This window comes from Leucoraja erinacea, unplaced genomic scaffold, assembly GCF_028641065.1.
Source record: "Leucoraja erinacea ecotype New England unplaced genomic scaffold, Leri_hhj_1 Leri_94S, whole genome shotgun sequence".
Taxonomy (NCBI): Eukaryota; Metazoa; Chordata; class Chondrichthyes; order Rajiformes; family Rajidae; genus Leucoraja; species Leucoraja erinaceus.
Genome location: NW_026576894.1, coordinates 129,432 through 151,915, shown reverse-complemented (window position 1 = coordinate 151,915; position 22,484 = coordinate 129,432). Strand labels below are relative to the sequence as shown.

At 45.8% G+C, this 22,484-nt stretch overlaps 1 protein-coding gene across 16 annotated transcripts; it reads right to left on the bottom strand.

Moving 5' to 3' along the window:
• Nucleotides 1–8,299: 8,299 nt before the first annotated feature.
• LOC129695125 (zinc finger protein 239-like) lies at nt 8,300–22,312 on the bottom strand. 16 transcript variants are annotated; one of them, XM_055631882.1, is made up of 5 exons: nt 22,181–22,249; nt 21,368–21,447; nt 20,589–20,663; nt 19,043–19,317; nt 8,300–9,671 (listed from the first exon to the last, which is right to left on the bottom strand). In XM_055631882.1, exon 5 carries the CDS (start codon nt 9,557–9,559, stop codon nt 8,432–8,434), a length of 1,128 nt encoding a protein of 375 aa, XP_055487857.1. In that variant the 5' UTR covers nt 9,560–9,671; nt 19,043–19,317; nt 20,589–20,663; nt 21,368–21,447; nt 22,181–22,249; the 3' UTR covers nt 8,300–8,431. The 16 variants fall into 16 exon arrangements, 15 of the variants coding, with proteins under 15 accessions (XP_055487857.1, XP_055487856.1, XP_055487852.1 ...); XM_055631881.1 differs by having other exon boundaries at nt 21,368–21,444; nt 22,181–22,240; XM_055631877.1 differs by lacking the exon at nt 21,368–21,447 and having other exon boundaries at nt 19,043–19,321; nt 22,181–22,267.
• Between the last annotated feature and the right edge of the window lie 172 nt (nt 22,313–22,484).

Below are 22,484 nucleotides of genomic sequence, written 5' to 3'. Positions count from 1 at the left end.
TGGAAAATCGAAGGTAGACAAAAGGGCAGGAGAAACTCAGCGGGTGCAGCAGCATTTATGGAGCGAAGGAAATAGGCAATGTTTCAGGTCGAAACCCTTCTTCAGACTGATCAAACGTAGATGATGATCAGACTGATCAAACATAATAATAATTATAATACATTTTATTTTTGGGCGCCTTTCAGAAATCTCAAGGACACCTTGCAGAGATTAACAAGAATAATAAAACATATAATCGGAATAAAATAAATAATAAAGACATCACAGAATCACAAATTAAAAACAGAATTCAGTCCAAAAACAAAACAAAAAAAAAATCAATAACACAATGTGAAGAGAGAGCAGCGGCAGCTAAAGCGCGCCAGCGTCCACTCTCCTTTCCGACAGCCATCTTGGACACAGACCAACAGGTTTACTTACTGAAAAAAAAATCATCACCCCACAATGGTTACCACTGTGGGGGAAGGCACAATGTCCAGTCCCCATCCCCAGTTCACCCAAAGTCAAGCCTATTGAGGCCACCGCAATTGCTTCTACGAGGCCCGATGTTCCTGGCCGTTCTGGCCGGATGGTGTTGCCCCGGCATCGGGAGAGTCCTCTCAGCGGCTGGGCCACCTGGAATGGCCGCTTCCTGAGTGGGGACCGCGGCTTCCGAAGCCGACAAGGCCGTGCCGGTTTGGACGGGTCGACGGGCAGCCCGGAGAAAAAGCTACCTCACCGACCAGGTAGGGATCTAGAAGTAGAATTGCCCCCTACCCCCCACATTAAAAAGTCCATTTCTCCAACGGACGAAACAGAGGACTTACTCAAATCTTTAAAAAAAAGCAAATTAAACGGACGGCTGCTCGTTAGAAGCCGTTCCCCAAGATGGCGTTCCCCAACATAGATAATGGACACAAAAGACTGAAGGGATGTGGATGTGGGGAAGAGCACTGAGCTCAGAGGTACCTGGAAAGGTTGTTCCTCCTCCATGAGTAATGCAGACACTTGGACTGTAAACACCTTTGTAGAGAAAAGAGATGATGTTAGTTATGCCCTGAACTTTGTTTTGTGGAAGGACATTTCCTCAATGTTTATTTCAATCACATCCTGTCTTTTCACTTATAAGTTATTTTAAGATGGTTATTAGGTGTGTAGGTAGATGCCTGGTTTAAGAAACAGTTGTACATGTATATGAAGAGGACAGTTGGAGGGATATGAACCAAACGCAGTGATTGACAGGCGAGAGGATATCACGCTTTTTTAAACTCAAAACTTTTTTTTTTAATTGATGGGAAAGTAGGACCAGTGCATTTGGGACATGTTGTTCGGTGTGGGCAACTTGGGCCGAAGAGCCTGTTTCCACACTGTATCATTCTTTGACTCTAACACAAAGTGCTGCAGTAACTCGGCGGGTCAGGCAGCATCTCTGGAGAACATGGATAGGTGACGTTTCACAGAGTGCTGGAGTAACTCAGCGGGTCAGGCAGCATCTGTGGAGAACATGGGTAGGTGACATTTTGGGTCGGAACCCTTGTTCACACTGACACAATGTTAACAGATGAGGGGCTGATCGGCAGATGGGTGAAGTAAGTGACAGAGGCAAGAGAAAATAAGGAGATAAAAAGGGTGTGATAAAGAGAGAGGAATGTATATGTGTAGGTTTAAGTGACACTAGACCAAGGCGGACCTGTTGGGTCCCGTCCCGTCAACGAACAGTTGTGGGGGGGAGGGGGCCTTCGGCATCACACACACACTAACCCCCCCCACCCCTGATAACTATATAATTAAAAGTCTCATCATGACCACTTCCTGTCTGCGCTGAATATTGATTTTAGAAAAAACGCTACGATTTATCGCTATGATCTTTGGCCATCTTACTCACAGTCACTGTGCAGGCCCCGAGTATTTTCCCATCGATGAAAAATAAAAAAGTTATGAGTGTTTAAAAAAAGCTTGAGATCCTCTCGCCTGTCAATCACTGCGATGAAGCTAACTTCACCCCAAGGTGGGGGGGGGGGGGGGGGGGGGGTGGGGAGGGCAGGACTATAAAACCCCGGATGTCTGAACATGACTCAGTCACTCTGCAAGATCGCAAGGGAGAGGCCACGACTCTCATCCAAGGCTGAAAATCACCGGAACTGTGAGTCTGCAATGTACTTGCAATAAATGATTTGTTAGCCCTTGATGTAAATGAAATGAGTTGCTTGGCCTGTCCTGTGCTTGAAACTGCAATGGCAATGGAAATGAAATGAAAATACAATGAGCAGTTTGACTTACCATATAACCATATACCAATTACAGCACTGAAACAGGCCATTTCGACCCTTCTAGTCCGTGCCGAACACTTGTTCTCCCCTAGTCCCATAGGCAGGCCCCTGTGCTTGAAACTGCAATGGCGATGGAAATGAAATGAAAATGCAATGAGCTGTTTGGCTTGGCCTGCCGTGCTTGAAACTGCAATAGCAATTGAAGTGAAATGAAAATGCAATCAGCTGTTTGGCTTGACCTGCCCTGTGCTTGAAATTGCAATGGCAATGGAAGAGAAATGAAAATGCAATCAGCTGTTTGCCCTGTCCTTGAAACTGCAATGGCAATGGAAGTGAAATTAAAATGCAATCAGCTGTTTCGCCAGCCCTGTGCTTGCAATTGCAATGGCAATGGAAGTAAAATGAAAATGCAGTGAGCTGTTTGCTCTGCCCTGTGCTTGAAACTGCAATGGCAGTGGAAGTGAAATGAAAATGCAGTGAGCTGTTCAGCCTGCCCTGTGCTTGAAACTGCAATGGCAAAGGAAGTGAAATTAAAGTGCAGTGAGCTGTTCAGCCTGCCCTGTGCTCGAAACGGCAATGGCAATGGAAGTGAAATGAAAATGCAATGAGCTGTTCGACCTGCCTTGCACTTGAAACTGCAATGGAAATGGAAATGAAAATGCAATGAGCTATTTAGCCTGCCCTGTGCTTGAAATTGAAATGGAAATGAAATGTTGGTTGGCCTGCCTGAAACCACTAATTACAGCCCGCAAGGCCCCTCTTAGCTGAGAAACCAGTCCAGTGTGCCCAAAATGCTCTTATTAGTGCCAGGCCAGGAAAAGTACATAAAAAGTGCCTTTCACTGAGATTTCAATCAGTTTTTTTTAAAGAGCCCATTCGGCCCATCAGTCCTGTACTAGCCCAGGAGGAGTCCCTCCAGCCCATTAGTATGTATCCCCCCCTGCAAGTATTAAACCACCCCAGTATGTTTCTCCATCCCTTCATTGGCTCCCTGTGAGATCCAGGCCAGGATAGACTTTCCTTCTTCATTGCTGTGATCTGCAGAAAAAGATGAAAAATGTCTAAAATTGATTCTCCACCATCTCCCCCTTCTCTCACACTCATCTGTTTTGGGCAGAATTTCTGACAGTTTCTGAACCGCCAGCCCACCAGGCCTGAGTGACTAAACTGCCAGCCCACCAGGCCTGAGTGACTGAGCTGCCAGTCCACCAGGCCTGAGTGACTGAGCTGCCAGCCCACCACTTTCGACAAGATCCCACATAAGAGATTAGTATACAATCTTAAAGCACACGGTATAGGGGGCTCAGTATTGATGTGAATAGAGAACTGGCTGGCAAACAGGAAGCAAAGAGTAGGAGTAAACAGGTCCTTTTCACAATGGCAGGCAGTGACTAGTGGGGTACCGCAAGGCTCAGTGCTAGGACCCCAGCTATTTACAATATATATTAATGATTTGGACGAGGGAATTGAAAGCAACATCTCCAAGTTTGCGGATGACACTAAGCTGGGGGGCAGTGTTAGCTTTGAGGAGGATGCTAGGAGGCAAGGTGACTTAGATAGGCTGGGTGAGTGGGCAAATGTATGGCAGGTGCAGTATAATGTGGATAAATGTGAGGTTATCCACTTTGGTGGCAAAAACAGGAAAGCAGACTATTATTTAAATGGTGGCCGATTAGGAAAAGGGGAGATGCAACGAGACCTGGGTGTCATGGTACACCAGTCATTGAAAGTAGGCATTCAGTTGCAGCAGGCAGTGAAGAAAGCGAATGGTATGTTGGCATTCATCGCAAGATGATTTGAATGTAGGAGCAGGGAGGTTCTACTGCAGTTGTACAGGGTCTTGGTGAGACCACACCTGGAGTATTGGGTACAGTTTTGGTCTCCAAATCTGAGGAAGGACATTATTGCCATAGAGGGAGTGCAGAGAAGGTTCACCAGACTGATTCCTGGGATGTCAGGACTGTCTTATGAAGAAAGACTGGATAGACTTGGTTTATACTCTCTAGAATTTAGAAGATCTTATAGAAACTTACAAAATTCTTAAGGGGTTGGACAGGCTAGATGCAGGAAGATTGTTCCCGATATTGGGGAAGTCCAGGACAAGGGGTCACAGCTTAAGGATAAGGGGGGAATCCTTTAAGACCAAGATGAGAAAAACATTTTTCACAGAGATTGGTGAATCTCTGGAACTCTCTGCTACAGAAGGTAGTTGAGGCCAGTTCATTGGCTATATTTAAGAGGGAGTTAGATGGGGCCCTTGAGGCTATAGGGAACAGGGGTATGGAGTGAAGGCAGGTACGGGATACTGAGTTGGATGATCAGCCATGATCATTTTGAATGGTGGTGCAGGCTCGAAGGGCCGAATGGCATACTCCTGCACCTATTTTCTATGTATCTATGTACCAGGCCTGAGTCAATGAGCTGCCAACCAACCAGGCTTGAGTGACTGAGCTGCCAGCCCAATAATCCATTCGGCCCACAATGTCCATACTAGCCCTCTGTAAATCAGTCCCTTCAGCCCACAACACCCACACTGGCGTTCCAGAACCCCTCCCGTGTGGATATGGTAGGTATGTTACAAAACCTACCTGAATCGTGGCTGAGCATCTGCCCCACCCCTTGTGTGTGATTTTGGCGCTGTTTAGAGGGGGCAGGTTTAAAACGCGATTTTTACTAGGCTGTTGCAATCGAAAATGTTCAGCCTAGTAAATCATTAACGGAAAATCGCTGAAAGACCCCGTCGCAAAAGGTATTATTAGTTTTTATGGCCTTGTAAAATAGTTAGAGTAGTTTAAAAATCACTCTCTAAACTCGCAACCTCTCGCAGCCCCAGGGTTTTATAAAGCAAACAATTAAAGGTATGTACCTTATTTTTACATTAAATGGGGCATGTATATAACCCTGTTTATAAAGTTTTCTATAGCGAGTAGCTCATTTTGGGCTCTTTATATCCCGCAGTATTTTTCTGGGCATTTGAGGGCACAAATCCAGCGCAATGTGAACGTTCTAAACCAGCGCGTTCACAGGAACCCACTAGAAAGCCGATTTAAATTGACTTTAATTTACAGCAATTGAACACTAAATTCCTTCCATTTGGCCTATAAATTGATGTAAATGAGATTTAAAAATCATGTTTTATTGTGAATTATTTGTGAATATTATTTGGACACTCGGGCTATTTAAAAATGTTAATCATTTATTAAGAAATGGATAGATGTTTAGATCTAGTAAATTGAAGTTTGAAATTAGCTACAATTAGGTAACTAACTAATTATATGCTTTAATTTCAGGTCATCCAAGTTAGATTATTTTATATTTGTTTCAGAATGGTTCAATCTATGATAACTGAAAATTTCATTCAGTTCTCTTAATTTTTAAGAAGGTTATGTGCTTTTGACTGTCCACGATCACAGCTTTTTTGTTATGTCCATAGAAAATCAATAGGGAACAAGATGCTAATTTCCGAGTATGAAAATGGCCATAACGTTTTTATTACTTGAGATATGAAAGTGAATTAGGTGTCAAATTAAACTTATTGTTATGCTTTATCTGATGGGATAAATTGCAGACTTGATTTTTTAAATCTTAAAATTTTGTAACATTGCTAGATATGGGACCCAACGGGTCCCACTTAGTCTAGTTATATTACTATTATTAATTCACTCCTTTTACCCCATCCCCCACCCTATCCATTCATGCATAATGCACAACTGCGCAGACGTGGCTAGAGGGAGGGGGTAGAGGAGCGGGTGGTAGAGATTAAAGGGTGGGGGTGCGGTCTCACAGGGGAGGGCTGGTTCCTGAACGCAATACTCCACCACTCACCCTTCGGCCCCAATATTCACCACTCCATAGAGGGAGGAGGGTGCAGAGAGGGGGTGGGCAGAATGGGAGGGGGGCAGAGTGTAATGGGGAGACATAGAGGAAGGGGGGGGGGGCAGAGAGGAAGGGCGCCCCCCTCTCCTCCCACCCCTGCCTCCTCCACTCCTTTCCATCCCTCCCTCTCCACCTCCTCTCCCCCCTTCTCTGCCCCGGGGAAGGGGTTGGGAGGGATGGGGTAGAGGCAGCACCTACCCAGGTCGTGCAGCAGAATCCTCCACACCAGGCGCCAGTCCCGAGCTAGGTTGCGGCCGGCGTTGCCGAGAGCGAGCTAAATAGCATGTTGACCAGAGCGAGGCCGGCAGATCGTGCACCCACCAGCGTGACAGACGATCGGGCGGGAAAGACATAGTGGAGGTTGCACGGCCCGCATGGCTACTTTTCCACTGCGCTTGTCCGCGCCCGCACTGCGATGACGCCCACCGCCGCCACCAAAGATCCTATAGGCTCTGCTATAGGATCTTTGGCCGCCACCATGTTGTAGTACTTGAAGGAGCCCAGCGGAGCGCGCAGCACGACTTGATCTCGTGTTTAACGGCTTCAGTGCAGAGCCCTGGGAGGCCTGGGCCACGTAACTCGCAGCTCGTGGAAAACAGTGGGGCTGCCGGTTGAAAATTCTGCAAAGGTATAGGGTGATTTCACGAAAGGTCACTGGATCATAGATCCTCACCCACGTGACCGCAAAATCCAACTGGGGTACCAACGTCAATTGCGGCACATGTTATTGATGCTGAAAACGCGAACTTTCAAACCTGTTAAAAACCGCGAAAAGGGATTAAGTGGATAATAATAATAAAATGTCCTGATTCTGTCCAATTAACAGCTGACAATTTTCCCATTCCTTAGCTTGCATCTGAGTAAAATTCATTTCAAAACGCATTTATGGTTTACGATTATTTAAATGGTTAATGTAGCTTCAGAAGCATTTTCTTTTTGCATGTTAAAACCCACCTGAGAACCATGGAAGATTTTGCAATTTTAATGATGGAGTTTTCACTTTTAAAACTTTCTATATAACAATGAATAAAGATAAAACATAATGCCTTACTTTTGATGAAATGCAGTGAGCAAACGCGATAATTCCCGATATTTACTATCTTTATATCTCCACGGCCAATGTTTGCTAAACACTTCTGCTGTTTTTGCCCCTTCAGCTCCCTTTTGTAATTAACTTCGTTTTTCTTTATCTTCTGGACTCTAAAGTAAGATAATTGTGCCTCACGGCCACTCCGACTGGCACAGTAATTTACAGCTCAAAAAAGGGCTGTTTTCGCGGTTTTTAACAGGTTTGAAAGTGCGCGTTTTCAGCATCAATAACATGTACCGGAAGTGATGCTTGTACCCTAGTTGGATTTGCGGTCACGTGGGTGAGGTTCTATGATCCAATTACCTTTTGTGAAATCACCCTATTGTGACGTTATCCAGCTCCCTTCAGTGCATTAGATTTAAAAAAAGATCTGATTGGTGAACAATTTTAATAAAAAAACGGAATCAATTTTTCAGATGAGGCGATTTTCGAGATCATGAGGTAAATCTCTACCGGAATATGTAAATATTTCACTGTTAGCGCGTCAGGTTTTCGAGATGTGAATCACGTATGAAAACACACACACACACACACAAATAAATACATCCACATCCAAGATCAGGGTTTTATGTTATGATAGATTGGTCAGGTAGCATTTGGAGTATTGCATACAGTTCTGGCCACTCCATTACGGGACTGATGTGGAGGCTTTGGGGAAGGTGCAGAGATGGTAAATCAGAATGGTTTAAAAACAAGGAACTGCAGATGCTGGTTTATAAAAAAGGACACAAAATGCTAGAGTAACTCAGCGGGGCAGGCAGCATCCCTGGAGAGAAGGAATGGGCGACGTTCGGGTCGAGACTGGCGAGGGTCTCGACCCGAAACGTCACCCATCACTTCTAGCATTTTATGTCTACCTAAAGAGCGTCTACCCGCGTGGCGGTGTGCCAGCAGGCTGGAGGAGCGGGCATAGGCCTTGTCACAGAGTGCTGGCCGGTGTGGACTCGCCAGTGCTCCAGCAGGTGGTCAAGGCGGGCGAAACCTTTACCACAGGACAGGCAGGGGAAGGGACTCTTACCACTGTGGGTACACCGGTACTGCCATAGGCTGGACATGCGGGTGAAACCCTTGCCACATTCAGCCCACACAAGGGGTCTCTCTCTGGTGTGTATCCGCTTGAAATGCTCGCCACAGTGGGAGCAGACGCACGCTAGCGTGAGCCTGCCGGTGCTGCCGCAACCCCCGCGAGCTGTAAAATGACACCGCAGTACGAGCATTAATAGGACTGGCCATTTGTGTGCACGCGCTGGTGAGACAGCAGCTTGGTGGAACAGGTGAAGCCCTTGCCGCACTGGGCGCAGGTGTAGGGGTACTCGCTGGTGTGGGTGCGCTTGTGGGACATCAGGCTGTTGGAGCAGGTGAAGCCCTTGCCGCACTGGGCACAGGTGTATGGGCACTCACCAGTGTGGGTGCGCTGGTGCTTCAGCAGATAGGTGGAGCGGGTGAAGCCCTTGCCGCACTGGGCGCAGGTATAGGGGCACTCGCCGGTGTGGGTGCGCTGGTGCTCCAGCAGATAGGTGGAGCGGGTGAAGCCCTTGCCGCACTGGGCGCAGGTGTAGGGGCGCTCGCCGGTGTGGGTGCGCTGGTGCTCCAGCAGGCTGTCGGAGCGGGTGAAGCCCTTGCCGCAGTCGCTGCAGGTGTAGGGCCGCTCCCCGGTGTGGGTGCGCTGGTGGGTCAGCAGCCCGGTGGAGAGGGTGAAGCCCTTGCCGCACTGGGCGCAGGTGTAGGGGCGCTCGCCTGTGTGTATGTTGCGCTGGTGCACCAGCAGGTTGCTGGACTGGGTGAAGCCCTTGCCACAGTCGTTGCAGGTGTAGGGCCGCTCCCCGGTGTGCACGCGCCTGTGCACCTTCAGGTCCAGCGGCGACTTGAAGCCTTTGCCGCAGTCAGAGCAGGAGAAGGGCCGCTCACCGCTGTGCACCCGTCGGTGCTCCCGCAGCCCCGACAACCAGGCAAAGCTCTTGTCGCAGGTGGAGCAGCCATAGGGCTTCTCGCCCGTGTGCACCCGCCGGTGCATCTTTAGGGCCTTCAGCATCTTGAAGCTCTTCCCGCAGTCGGAACAGGTGAAGGGCCTTTCGTCTGTGTGCACCCGCCGGTGCTCCTGCAGCCCTGACAACCGGGCAAAGCTCATGTCGCAGACGGAGCAGGTGAAGGGCCTCTCGCCGGTGTGCACACGGTTGTGCTGCAGCAGGCTGTCATGGCAGGCGAAGTTCTTGCCGCACTCTGCGCAGTCGAAGGGGCGTTCTCCCGTGTGCACCCGGCGGTGGGCCTCCAGCAGGCTCGGGTACTGCCAGGCCTTGCCACACATGTCACATTCATAATGCTTCTCCTTGTTGTGCCCCGTCATGTGGTTCTCCCTCGAAGCTCAGCCCGTAAACCGAGCAGATGTGGGGGGGGTTCACCGGCACCCTGGCCACTCACGTCCCCGTCTCTCTGTCCACAGCAACGACTCCTAAACCCTGCAGGAGGGGAACACAGAGGGTCAACAAGCTGGCAAACAGACATTAGTACCACATATTGGGTGCGTTTATGGCGTAGAAAACCATTATATAATTCTGCGCGCACAGTGGTGCAGCGGTACAGTTGCTGCCTTAATGCCAGAGAACTGGGTTCGATCCTGACTATGGGTGCTGTCTGTGTGGAGTTTGTACATTCTCCCTTTGACCTGCGTGGGTTTTTACTCTGGGTGCTCCAGTTTCTTACAACATTTCAAAGACGTTCAGGGTTGTAGATTAATCGGCCTCCGCAAAATTGTTAAATTGTCACTAATGGGCGTAGGTTAGTGCTAGTGTACGAGGTGATCGCTGGTTGGCGCGGACTCAGTGGGCTGAAAGACCTGTTTCTGCACTGCATCTCTAAACTAAACTAAACCATACTTCCGGTGGCCACACGAGTAGATAGCTGCTTAATTTCGAGCTCACGATAGCAAGTTTAAAACTAGCCTCCCTTTATTCACTAATTGCCACATAATTCGCAGTTTTCTGTAGTGGAATGCATGGGGGAGCAACAATTAGATGTCAAAAGAAACGTGACGGACGAGAAAGAAAGAATTCACCGGAGATGGACAAAGCTCAAAGCGCAAAGGATGACTCGGCACAAACCGTGCGCTCAATGCTCCACAATATCAGTAAGGAAATACGTGACCTCAGGGCTGAATATAAAGTGGACCTACATAAACTTAAAGAAGCTCAAAGAAGACATGAAAGCCGAACTCAAAGATCTGAAGCAAGAAATTTACCATAAACTTTCTGCTAACTCCAAACAAATCCACGCCCACAGAACTAGACTAAACAAAGCAGAGGCACGAATCGAAGAGGCTGAGACAATGGTTATGAAAAATGTGCTGTTTAAATCTATGAAAAAACAGAAAGTCATGCAAGAAAAACTGACTGATTTGGAAGGACGGTCTAGACGAAATAACATTCGCATCTACAGCGTACCCAAATAGAAAGAAGGCAAATCCGTGTCTGAATTTGTGGAGCAACTTTTACAAACTGAACTCTCAATAACAATGGACATCAACGTACGGATCTAGTGCGCACACAGAACTTTGGCTCGCAAACCGGAATGTAACGCACCACCTAAGTCCACAGTGGTAAATTTCCTGGAGTTTAATACCTAGGACCATAGTGGTAAATTTCCTGGAGTTTAATACAATTTAATGGAGTTTAAAAAATGGTGTTGAAAAAGGCCTGGGGAAAGAAGATAATGATTGACGGGCGACGTCTATCATTTGACCATGACTCTGCAACAGAGGTTGTCCAGAAGCGCAAGGCTTATAAGGGAATAAAGAAGGCCCTGAAGGAGAGAGGTGTCCACTTCCAGACCCCGCTGGACACGATGCGCATTCACTGAGAATCAGGAACATACACATATCATAGTGTACAAGACGTAGCGCAGGAGTTGAGGAGGAGAGGCTACTCTGTGGAGACTCCTGATTACAGCGCTGAGAAGCTGGCGGACCCAGAAATGGGGCGTATTCTCCAGGCTATGACATAGCAGAGAGTTGGAAAGAGGAGCATGTCATTAGAAACGGGAATAGTCCCCGAGGATTGGCGTACTGTGCATGTTGTTCCATTGTTTAAAAAGGGTTCTAAGAGTAAACCTAGCAATTATAGACTGTTAGTTTGACTTCAGTGGTGGGCAAATTAATGGAAAAGATACTTAGAGATAATATATATATAAGCATCTGGATAAACAGGGTCTGATTAGGAACAGTCAACATGGATTTGTGCCTGGAAGGTCATGTTTGACTAATCTTCTTGAATTTTTTGAAGAGGTTACTAGGGAAATTGACGAGGGTAAAGCAGTGGATGTTGTCTATATGGACTTTAGTAAGGCCTTTGACAAGGTTCCTCATGGAAGGTTGGTTAAGAAGGTTCAACTGTTGGGTATAAATGCCGAAATAGCAAGATGGATTCAACAGTGGCTGAATGGGAGAAGCCAGAGGGTAATGGTGGATGGCTGTTTGTTGGGTTGGACGCAGGTGACTAGTGGGGTGCCTCAGGGATCTGTGTTGGGTCCTTTGTTGTTTGTCATGTACATCAATGATCTGGATGAAGGGGTGGTAAATTGGATTAGTAAGTATGCAGATGGTACCAAGATAGGGTGTGTTGTGGACAATGAAGAGGATTTCCAAAGTCTACAGAGTGATTTAGGCCATTTGGAAAAATGGGCTGAAAGATGGCAGATGGAGTTTAATGCTGATAAATGTGAGGTGCTACACCTTGGCAGGACAAATCAAAATGGGACGTACGTGGTAAATGGTAGGGAATTGAAGAATACAGTTGAACAGAGGGATCTGGGAATAACCGTGCATAGTTCCTTGAAGGTGGAATCTCATTTTGATAGGGTGGTAAAGAAAGCTTTTGGTATGCTAGCCTTTATAAATCAGAGCATTGAGTATAGAAGCTGGGATGTAATGTTAAAATTGTACAAGGCATTGGTGAGACCAAATCTGGAGTATGGTGTACAATTTTGGTCGCCCAATTATTGGAAGGATGTCAACAAAATAGAGAGAGTACAGAGGAGATTTACTAGAATGTTGCCTGGGTTTCAACAACTAAGTTACAGAGATAGGTTGAATAAGTTAGGTCTTTATTCTCTGGAGCGCAGAAGGTTAAGGGGGGACTTGATAGAGGTCTTTAAAATGACGAGAGGGATAGACAGAGTTGATGTGGACAAGCTTTTCCCTTTGAGAATAGGGAAAATTCAAACAAGAGGACATGACTTCAGAATTAAGGGACAGAAGTTTAGGGGTAACATGAGGGGGAACTTCTTTACTCAGAGAGTGGTAGCGGTGTGGAATGAGCTTCCAGTGGAAGTGGTGGCGGCAGGTTCGTTGGTATCATTTAAAAATAAATTGGATAGGCATATGGATGAGAAGGGAATGGAGGGTTATGGTATGAGTGCAGGCAGGTGGGACTAAGGAAAAAAGTTGTTCGGCACGGACTTGTAGGGCCGAGATGGCCTGTTTCCGTGCTGTAATTGTTATATGGTTATATGGTTATATGGTTATATGGAGAGTGAGACAGCAAGAGAGTGACTACAGGAGTCTGAGCAGACCGCATCCAACTAGCTTTTATTATGTCACAACTTCTTTTGGACTAGAAAATAAATGCTATCGGATGACGTTGGGCGATACTAGGATGTGTGAAATGGAGTGTTTCACCTCTAGTGAGGGGCCCTCTGGGAGGAGGCTTTCCCCTCTACCTGCCAACGGGGACTCAGGGTGGAAAGGAATCACCCTTACTTGGAAGTCAACTGTTTTCTCTTTTTTAAATTCTTTTTTATTTGACACATGTTGTCCAGATGGTCAGACCTGCACAGTTCCAAGTTATCTGGAGATTTATGAATGCAAACAGGATCAGCTAAATTAAATGTCACGTAATAGTATTAAATTGGTGTCACTCAATGTAAATGGGATGAATAATCCAGTTAAAAGGAGCAAGGTCCTGGCTAAACTGAAAAAAGAAAAGGCTCAGGTGCTATTTTTACAAGAAACCCACCTGTCTCAACAAGAACATCAGAAACCAAAACGCTTTGGCTTTAGAAATGCATTTTATAGTTCCTATAAAACTAGCCAAAAGAGGGGAGTGGCTACCCTTACAAATGCAGTCCAATTTGAATGCCATAAAGATGTCAGGGACAAAGAGGGAAGGTATGTATTAGTTAAAGGAAAGTTGGAAAACAAAGTTGTGACACTGATCAATGTATATGCCCCCCCAGAGAGTACCAAATGCTTTTTTCAAAACTGTTTGACATTATTGCTTTAGAGACTGAAGGATTTTGATATGTGGAGAGGACTTCAATGTGGTCATGAATAATAATTTGGATACAACAAGCCTAAAAAAAACAAGATTCATCTGACCAAGTTTATTAACACATCAGTAAGGAAAAGGGCCTGATTGATGTTTGGAGAGAACTTCACCCTTTAGAAAGGGACTACACACAATATTCAGTACCTCACTCAGTCTACTCCAGGATTGACTACTTTTTAATGAATACGGGTGAAAGTCACAGGATCACAGAGTGTAAAATCTGGGTGGCAGATGTATCTGATCACAGTGCGATCAGCTTGACCGTACACCTGAATAGTAGAAAAAGAAATACTGTTTGGAGGCTTGATGTGGGTATTTTGAATAATAAGGCAAATGTGGAACAAATAAGGGAAGAGATAAAAAGGTACATAGAAGAGAATGATAATGGGGATGTGGATCCTGTAATATTGTGGGATGCTATGAAGAGTTATATCTGGAAAGCTGATCGCTCTGACATCATCACAAAAAACTTCCGGCTAGCTACGTATGAACATCAAGTAGAAAAACTGAAAGAATTGGAGAAAAAACATAAAAACATACAGGATCAGTTGGTACTAAAACAGATTAAGGAGATAAGGGGGGAGATAGATGAGATCCTCAGATGAGATATGGAAAAAAGGACAAGATTTGTAAAGCAGACCTATTATGAAGCAGGTCCAAAAGCAACTAGACTCCTGGCCAGACGCCTGCGTAAACAGCAGGCCTCTAATACAATTCATAAAATAAGAGATCCTAAAACCAATCAATTATCACATGGAGCCAGATGAGATGGAAAGAATATTTGAAGAATTCTTTAGGAAACTCTATTCTAAGCCACCATCAGCTGACAAAAGGACAATGAGAAGTTTTCTTAACTCACTTGATCTGCCATCCATTGGTGAAACACAAAATAATACCATTACGTCACAATTTACAGTTTAGGAGCTAGAAGCTGCAATCAGTAGACTTAAGGCTAGTAAATCACCGGGCCGCGATGGGTTTCCACCAGAATGTACAAGGCCTTTAAGAAAGAGCTAACACCTCTGCTCCTGTCTTGCTTTAACTGGACCCTTAAAGAGGGCAGGGCTCCCCCATCATGGAAGGAAGCAATTATTACCATTTTACCCAAGGAAGGCAAAGACAAAGAGCAATGTAAAACATTCAGGCCAATCTCAATTTTAAATGTAGACTACAAACTATTTCCCTCAATCATTTGCAAAAGACTCGAGACTTTTGTACCAGATCTGATTAATGAAGGCCAAACTGGATTTATTCGGGGGCGTCAAACACTGGATAATTTTAGAAGAACCCTCCACATTGTGGATAATGCTCAAAAAAAGGATACAAATATGGTCCTGGTCAGTTTAGATGCAGAAAAAGCCTTTGATAGTGTTAGTTGGGTATTCTTATATGAAGTACTGAGGAGATTTGGTTTCAATGAAGATGCAATTTGGTGTATTAAAACAATATATCAGGAGCCTACAGCTAGGATTAATGTAAATGGAAACATATCAAAAAGGATCCAGTTAGAGAGGGGCACAAGGCAAGGATGCTGTCTTTCTCCTACTCTCTTCGTTTTGTATATTGAACCCTTAGCACAAGCAATAAGGCAGAGAGAAGACCTGCAGGGGGTCAAAATAGGGGGGGGGGGGAAAGAACATATCTTTTTGCTGATGATATCAGGGTATAAACTGAATATAAACTGAATATAACACAAATTCTTTCATTCAATTATTCTCCATCCCAACAAATCAGAGATGCATATAATCTGAAATGGAATTCTAAAACGATGCAGTATCTTGATGTAACTATAACCAAACACTTTCCAACTTGTTTGAAACTAATTATAACAAAATTGAAGAAAACATCAAAAAGGATGTTGAAAGGTGGTCGTCCCTTCCTCTAGACTTCAGTGCCAGAATACAAACGGTAAAAATTTATATCCTACCTAAACTACTATATTTATTCCAATCTCTCCCAATTAATGTCCCCTGAGATAAATTTCGTAGCTTGGGATAAGATGATCTCTAGATTTATTTGGAATAGCAAAAAAACAAGAATAAAACTAACACCACTTCAACTGCCAAAAAGCAAGGGTGGAATGGCTTCACCAATTCTGAGGAAATACTTTTATGCAACTCAACTCAGACCTCTGGCTTGTTGGTGCAGACCTGATTATGAATCTCGATGGAAAGAAATGGAAAGGGAGATACAGGGTTACCATACCCAGATTTTGGTGGGAGACAAATATCTGAGAGGGGCTTTGAGACATGCTATGGATCCAATAGTAGCATTTACGTTAGAAATATGGAATGTAATATTGGAAAAATATAAATTAAAAAGAGGGGTTCACACATTGAAGTTTCAGAAAATGGCGAGTTTAAGAGCTTCCAAGATTTAAAGTCAAAGTATGGTCTCAAAGACAAAGATTTTTTTAGATACTTGCAATTAAGAGTACATTACAAAATAGATAAGGCCAGAACTAGATGGAACTTCAAATAATGTGATCAAGGTGATTGTGGATACATATAAACAGAAGGGGTCTCGGGTCATCTCTGCTTTCTACCAAGCTCTGGTGGGAAGCGGGAGAGAATCAACGCTCTACATAAAAACAAAATGGGAAGCAGAATTAAAGATTCAAATAACAGAAGAAGAATGGTATCAAATGTGTGAAACATAATGTTCATCCACAAGTTCACTAGTATGGAGAAAATTTGTGCGAGACATCTTTAATATGGAGAAATTGACATATTCCTTGACAGTCAAGGATAATTCATTTGAGAAGATCTGGGAAAAATGGACCGTTTATTTGAGCCATGACACCAATTAGATAAATGCCGAGCTAGATATGGGAAGATTGTGTTATATAGAACTAGATGGTATGTTTGTATGAATATTGAATTATTTCCAGGTAACTAATTAATGTAATGTTTTTTTCTTTTTTTAATTTGATAACTGAACCACATGGTCTTATTCCAATTTTTTATTTATTTACTTTTTTTTCCCCCCTATCTACTTATTATTTTTATAGAGCGAAAGAGAGGAAAAAAGTGCGAAAGAGAGTTAGTGAAAGATAGAGCGAGAGATAGAGAGATAGAGATATACAGAGAGGAGAGAGAGAGAGAGAGAGAGAGAGAGAGAGAGAGAGAGAGAGAGAGGAGAGAGAGAGAGAGAGAGAGAGAGAGAGAGAGAGAGAGAGAGAGAGAGAGAGAGAGAGAGAGAGAGAGAGAGAGAGAGAGAGAGAGAGAGAGAGAGAGAGAGAGAGAGAGAGAGAGAGAGAGAGAGAGAGAGAGAGAGAGAGAGAGAGAGAGAGAGAGAGAGAGAGAGAGAGAGAGAGAGAGAGAGAGAGAGAGAGAGAGAGAGAGAGAGAGAGAGAGAGAGGAGAGAGAGAGAGAGAGAGAGAGAGAGAGAGAGAGAGAGAGAGAGAGAGAGAGAGAGAGAGAGAGAGAGAGAGAGAGAGAGAGAGAGAGAGAGAGAGAGAGAGAGAGAGAGAGAGATTATCTCTCAACTGTTAGAGACATAAAGCAGAGGCAGACTCTCACCAAATACAGGTTAAGTGATCACGATTTGGCAATTGAAAAAGGAAAGAAGAGATGTCCATCTCTCTATATCTCTCTCTCAATCTCTCTCTGTGTCTGGCAAGCAAGAGAAAACAGAATATGCGGCCACTGTTCGTCAGGAGGTTGAAGCAGAGATGCACTTCCTCCTAAACTGCAAAAAAATTGACAAAACAAGGAAAGCATACTGACAAACTCAGTGTGGCAACCCCTGATTTTAAAGAACTAGACGATACATCAAAAGTAAGAATAATCCTTGGTAAAGGAAATACGGCACATCTTGGTGCACAATACGTAACAGCATGCCATAACCTGAGAGACGGTGAATGACCAACATGCACATATGTACGCACACACTAATTGACATTAACTGACACAAAAAAATTAATATTGAATTGCTAAATTTAATATCGTGTTGTACTGAAATTGAATTGAATTGAAAGGAATAGAGACAGAGAGCGATAGAGAGGGGAGAGAGGGAGATAGAGAGATAGAGATAATTCAAAATAGAGAGAGATGGAGAAGGAGCTAGAGAGAGAGAGAGCTAGAGAGAGAGAGAGAGAGAGAGAGAGAGAGAGAGAGAGAGAGAGAGAGAGAGAGAGAGAGAGAGAGAGAGAGAGAGAGAGAGAGAGAGAGAGAGAGAGAGAGAGAGAGAGAGAGAGAGAGAGAGAGAGAGAGAGAGAGAGAGGGGGGTAGCGACAGAGGGAGGAGGGAGGGAGGGAGGGAGGGCGAGTGAGAGGGAGGAAGAGAGAAAGAGCAAGAGGGAGAGAGAGAGGGAGAGGGAGAGAAAGAGACACAGTCACCCAGCGTAGAAATTGGCCCTTCAGCCCAACTTCACCGCGCCGGCCAACATGCCCCATTTACACGAGTCCCACCTGCCCGTGTGTGGCCCATATCCCTCCGAACCTGTCCTATCCATGTACTATCCAGGTCCCAGTCGGCAGCTGGTTCCATACACCCACCACTCTGTGTGGAAAAGTTGCCCCTCAGGTTCCTATTAAATCTTTCCCCCTTCACCTTAAACCTATGTCCTCTGGTCCTCGATTCCCCTACTCTGGGCAAGAGACTCTCTGTGTCTACCCGATCTATTCCTCTCATGATTTTGTCACACCTCTATAAAATCACCCCTCGTCCTCCTGTGCTCCAAGGAATAGAGTCCTGGCCTGCCCCCAACCTCTCCAAAAAGCTCAGGCCCCTCTAAACATAGAAACATAGAAATTAGGTGCAGGAGTAGGCCATTCGGCCCTTCGAGCCTGCACCGCCATTCAATATGATCATTGGCTGATCATCCAACTCAGTATCCCGTACCTGCCTTCTCTCCATACCCCCTAATCCCCTTAGCCCCAAGGGCCGCATCTAACTCCCTCTTAAATATAGCCAATGAACTGGCCTCAACTACCCTCTGTGGCAGAGAGTTCCAGAGATTCACCACTCTCTGTGTGAAAAAAGTTCTTCTCATCTCGGTTTTAATGGATTTCCCCCTTATCCTTAAGCTGTGACCCCTTGTCCTGGACTTCCCTAACATCGGGAACAATCTTCCTGCATCTAGCCTGTCCAACCCCTTAAGAATTTTGTAAGTTTCTATAAGATCCCCTCTCAATCTCCTAAATTCTAGAGAGTATAAACCAAGTCTATCCAGTCTCTCTTCATAAGACGGTCCTGACATCCCAGGAATCAGTCTGGTGAGCCGTCTCTGCACTCCCTCTATGGCAATAATATCCTTCCTCAGATTTGGAGACCAAAACTGTACGCAATACTCCAGGTGTGGTCTCACCAAGACCCTGTACAACTGCAGTAGAACCTCCCTGCTCCTATACTCAAATCATTTACGGTGCCCAGTACTGAACACAAGACCCTCAATGTGGCCTCACCAACGTCTTGTACAACTGCAACGTGACCTCCCAACCTCTATACTCAATACTCTGACTGATGAAGGCCAATGTGCCAAAAGCCTTCTTGATCACCCTGTCCTACCTGTGAAAATTGTCTCTAGTGTGTGTAGGATAGTGTTAGTGTACGGGGTGATTGCTGGTCGGTGTGGACTCGGTGGGCCGAAGGGCCTATTTCCGTGCTGTATCTCTAAACTAAACAAGTGTGTGAACGGGCGATCGCTGGTCGGTGCGGACTCGGTGGGCCGAAGAGCCTGTTTCCGCGTTGTACCCCTGTTGTTGTTCTTGCAAGCAGATGAGAGCGTGCCCCTAATTCTCGAGACTGTTCCTCGTCTTTGCGTCGAAAGTTCGGAGTCTCAGCTATCTGGCGACAGGGAAGATGGAGGTCAAAAGATGCTCATCCCTCTACACCTGCCCGCGTTTGACCCATATCCCTCAAAACCAGCACAGAAATAGTCTCTCAGCCCCAACTCTCTCTCTCTCTCTCTCCCCCTCTCTTCCCTCCCTCTCTCTCCTCCCCCTCTCTCTCTCCCCCCCTCTCTCTCTCCCCCCCCCCCCACTCTCTCTCTCTCTCTCAGTACCTAAGAAGGCAGTGGAGGCCAATTCTCTGGAGGCTTTCAAACGAGAGTTAGATAGTGAATGCCGGTTCTTGCTCGAAGGGTCAAATGGCCTACTCCTACACCTATTGTCTCTCCGCCCTCTTTCTCTCAGCCGTCCTGAGCCTACCCAGTCCAGACCTCCCTGGCATTGTTGAGCCTATTGCCCCCCTCCCTGGCCTAACTGGACCAAGGTCTGCACTCCCCGCCTACTTGGTCCGATTCCAGCCAACTTCAGCTCAGTCCAGTGAATAGTTCGGCCAATGTGGGTCATCCTTGGCTTGATTTTAATGAGAGAATAGACAATAGGTGCAGGAGTAGGCCATTCGGCCCTTCGAGCCAGCACCGCGCCATTCAATGTGATCAAGATTGATCATCCACTATCAGTTCCCCATTCCTACCTTCTCCCCATATCCCCTGACTCCACAATCTTCAAGAGATCTATCCAGCTCCCTCTTGTATGTTTCCAGAGAACCGGCCTCTGCAGCCCTCTGAGGCAGAGAATTCCACACTCACAACTCTCTTGGTGAAAAAGTATTTCCTCATCTCCGTTCTAAATGGCTTACCCCTTATTCTTAAACTGTGGCCCCTGGTTCTGGACTCCCACAACATCGGGAACATGTTCCCTGCCTCTAGAGTGTCCAAACCCTTAATAATGTTATATGTTTCAATAAGATCTCCTCTCATTCTTCTAAATGCCAGATTATACAAGCCCAGCCGCTCCATTGTCTCAGCATATGACAGTCCCTCCATCCCGGGAATTAATCTTGTGAACCTACGCTGCACTCCCTCAACAGCAAGAATGTCCTTCCTCAAATTTGGAGACCAAAACTACACACAATACTCCAGGTGTGGTATCGGTAGGGCCCTGTACAACTGCCTGATGAACAAGGACCCCCAGATCCCATTGCACTTCCCCTTTTCCAATCTTGACACCATTTAGATAATAATATTCCTTCTTCTTTTTGCTACCAAAGTGGATAACCTCACATTTGTCTAAATTAACAATCATCTGCCATGCATCTGCCTACTCACCCAAGCAGTCCAAGTCACCCTGCATTCTCATAGCATCCTCCTCACAGTTTACACTGCCACCCATCCTTGTGTCATCTGCAAATTTGATAATGTTATTTGTAATCCCTTAATCTAAATCATTAATGTATATTGTAAATAGCTGCGGTCCAAGCACCGACCGAGCCTTGCTGTACCACACTAGTCACTGCCTGCCATTCTGAAAGGGACCCGTTAATCCCTACTCTTTGTTTCCTGTCTGCCAACCACTTCTCTATCCATGACAGCACTCTACCCTCAATACCATGTGCCCTAATTTTGCCCACTAATCTCCTATGTGGGACCTTATCAAATGCTTTCTGAAAGTCCAGGTACACTACATCCACTGGCTCTTCCTTATCCATTTTCCGAGTTACATCCTCAAAAAATTCCAGAAGATTAGTCAAACATGAATTCCCCTTTGTAAATCCGTGCGGACTCGGACGATCCTGTTACTGCTATCCAAATGTGCCTCTATTTCATCTTTTATAATTGACTCCAGCATCTTCCCCACCACTGATGTCAGGCTAACTGGTCTATAATTCCCCGTTTTCTCTCTCCCGCCTTTCTTAAAATGTGTGATAACATTAGCAACCCTCCAATCCACAGAAACTGATCCTGAATCTATAGAACATTGGAAAATGGTCACCAATGCATCCACGATTTCTAGAGCCACTTCCTTAAGTACCCTGGGATGCAGACCCTCAGGCCCTGGGGATTTATCAGCCTTCAGTCACATCAGTCCACCCAACACCATTTCCTACCTAATGTGGATTTCCTTCAGTTCCTCCATCACAACAGATCCTCTGCCCACTAGTACATCAGGAAGATTGTTTGGGTCCTGCTAAGTGAAGACGGATCCAAAGTACCTATTCAACTCATCTGACATTTCCTAGATCCCCATAATAAATTCACCTTTTTCAGTCATCAAGGGTGCAACTTTGGTCTTAATAAACTTTTTCCTCTGCTATCTAAATTTGCCGTTATTACTACTTTACTAATTAACTCCAGCATCTTCCCACCACCACTGTCAGGCTAACTGGTCTATAATTCCCCGTCATCCCGACAACCTGAAATAGTAACATTTGCAGCTATGATAGTAACAGCCATACCTCCCACTCAGGTCGGCATGGAAAGACTGTTCTCCGCACTGAAAATAATTAAATCAGATTTAAGGGCTTCAATGAAAGAGGATCTGGTAGAAGCAATTCTGTTCCGAAGGGAATTCTGTAATTCCCACAACATCATACTTGACCATTCAGTTCCCAGCCCTGGCCCTCTTGCAGCCATGGCTCTGTAATTCCCACAACATCATACTTGACAATTTCTAACTGAGCCACAAGCTCGTCCACTTCATTTCTTATTATTTGTGCATTCATATATAATACTTTTCATCCATTACTGCTCTCACCTTTCACATCCATTCCTATTTCACTTGGCCTTACTCTCCTATCCACTCACTGCTGACTCACATCCCCCTCCCCCCACCACGTCCGCACGCCTCGGCCCTCAGGCTCCGCCTCCTCGAGTCACCGGCCGCAGGATCGCCCACGAGCGGCGGCGGCGACTGTTCTCACCTGAGCTGCGGCGCGACGACGCTCCAGGGCTGCAGGAAGACGTCACATGACCGGCGACCAGGTCTCGCCCAAAGATCTTTGGTCTCGCCTCCTCACTCCCTCCCCCCCCCACTGACGGGCAGCGCCAGGGGCCAATGGGAGCAGGTTCCGCTTCCCCAGGGCCTGACGTCACAAAGGACCACGTCCCGCCTCCTCCTTGCGTCCGACCAATCCCGCCGCAGGAGACCGCATCTTTAGGCCGAGCCGTCGTAAGGTGGCGCTGCATTCGGAGGAACAGAGGGCGCCCCTTGACCCCGCGGCTCCA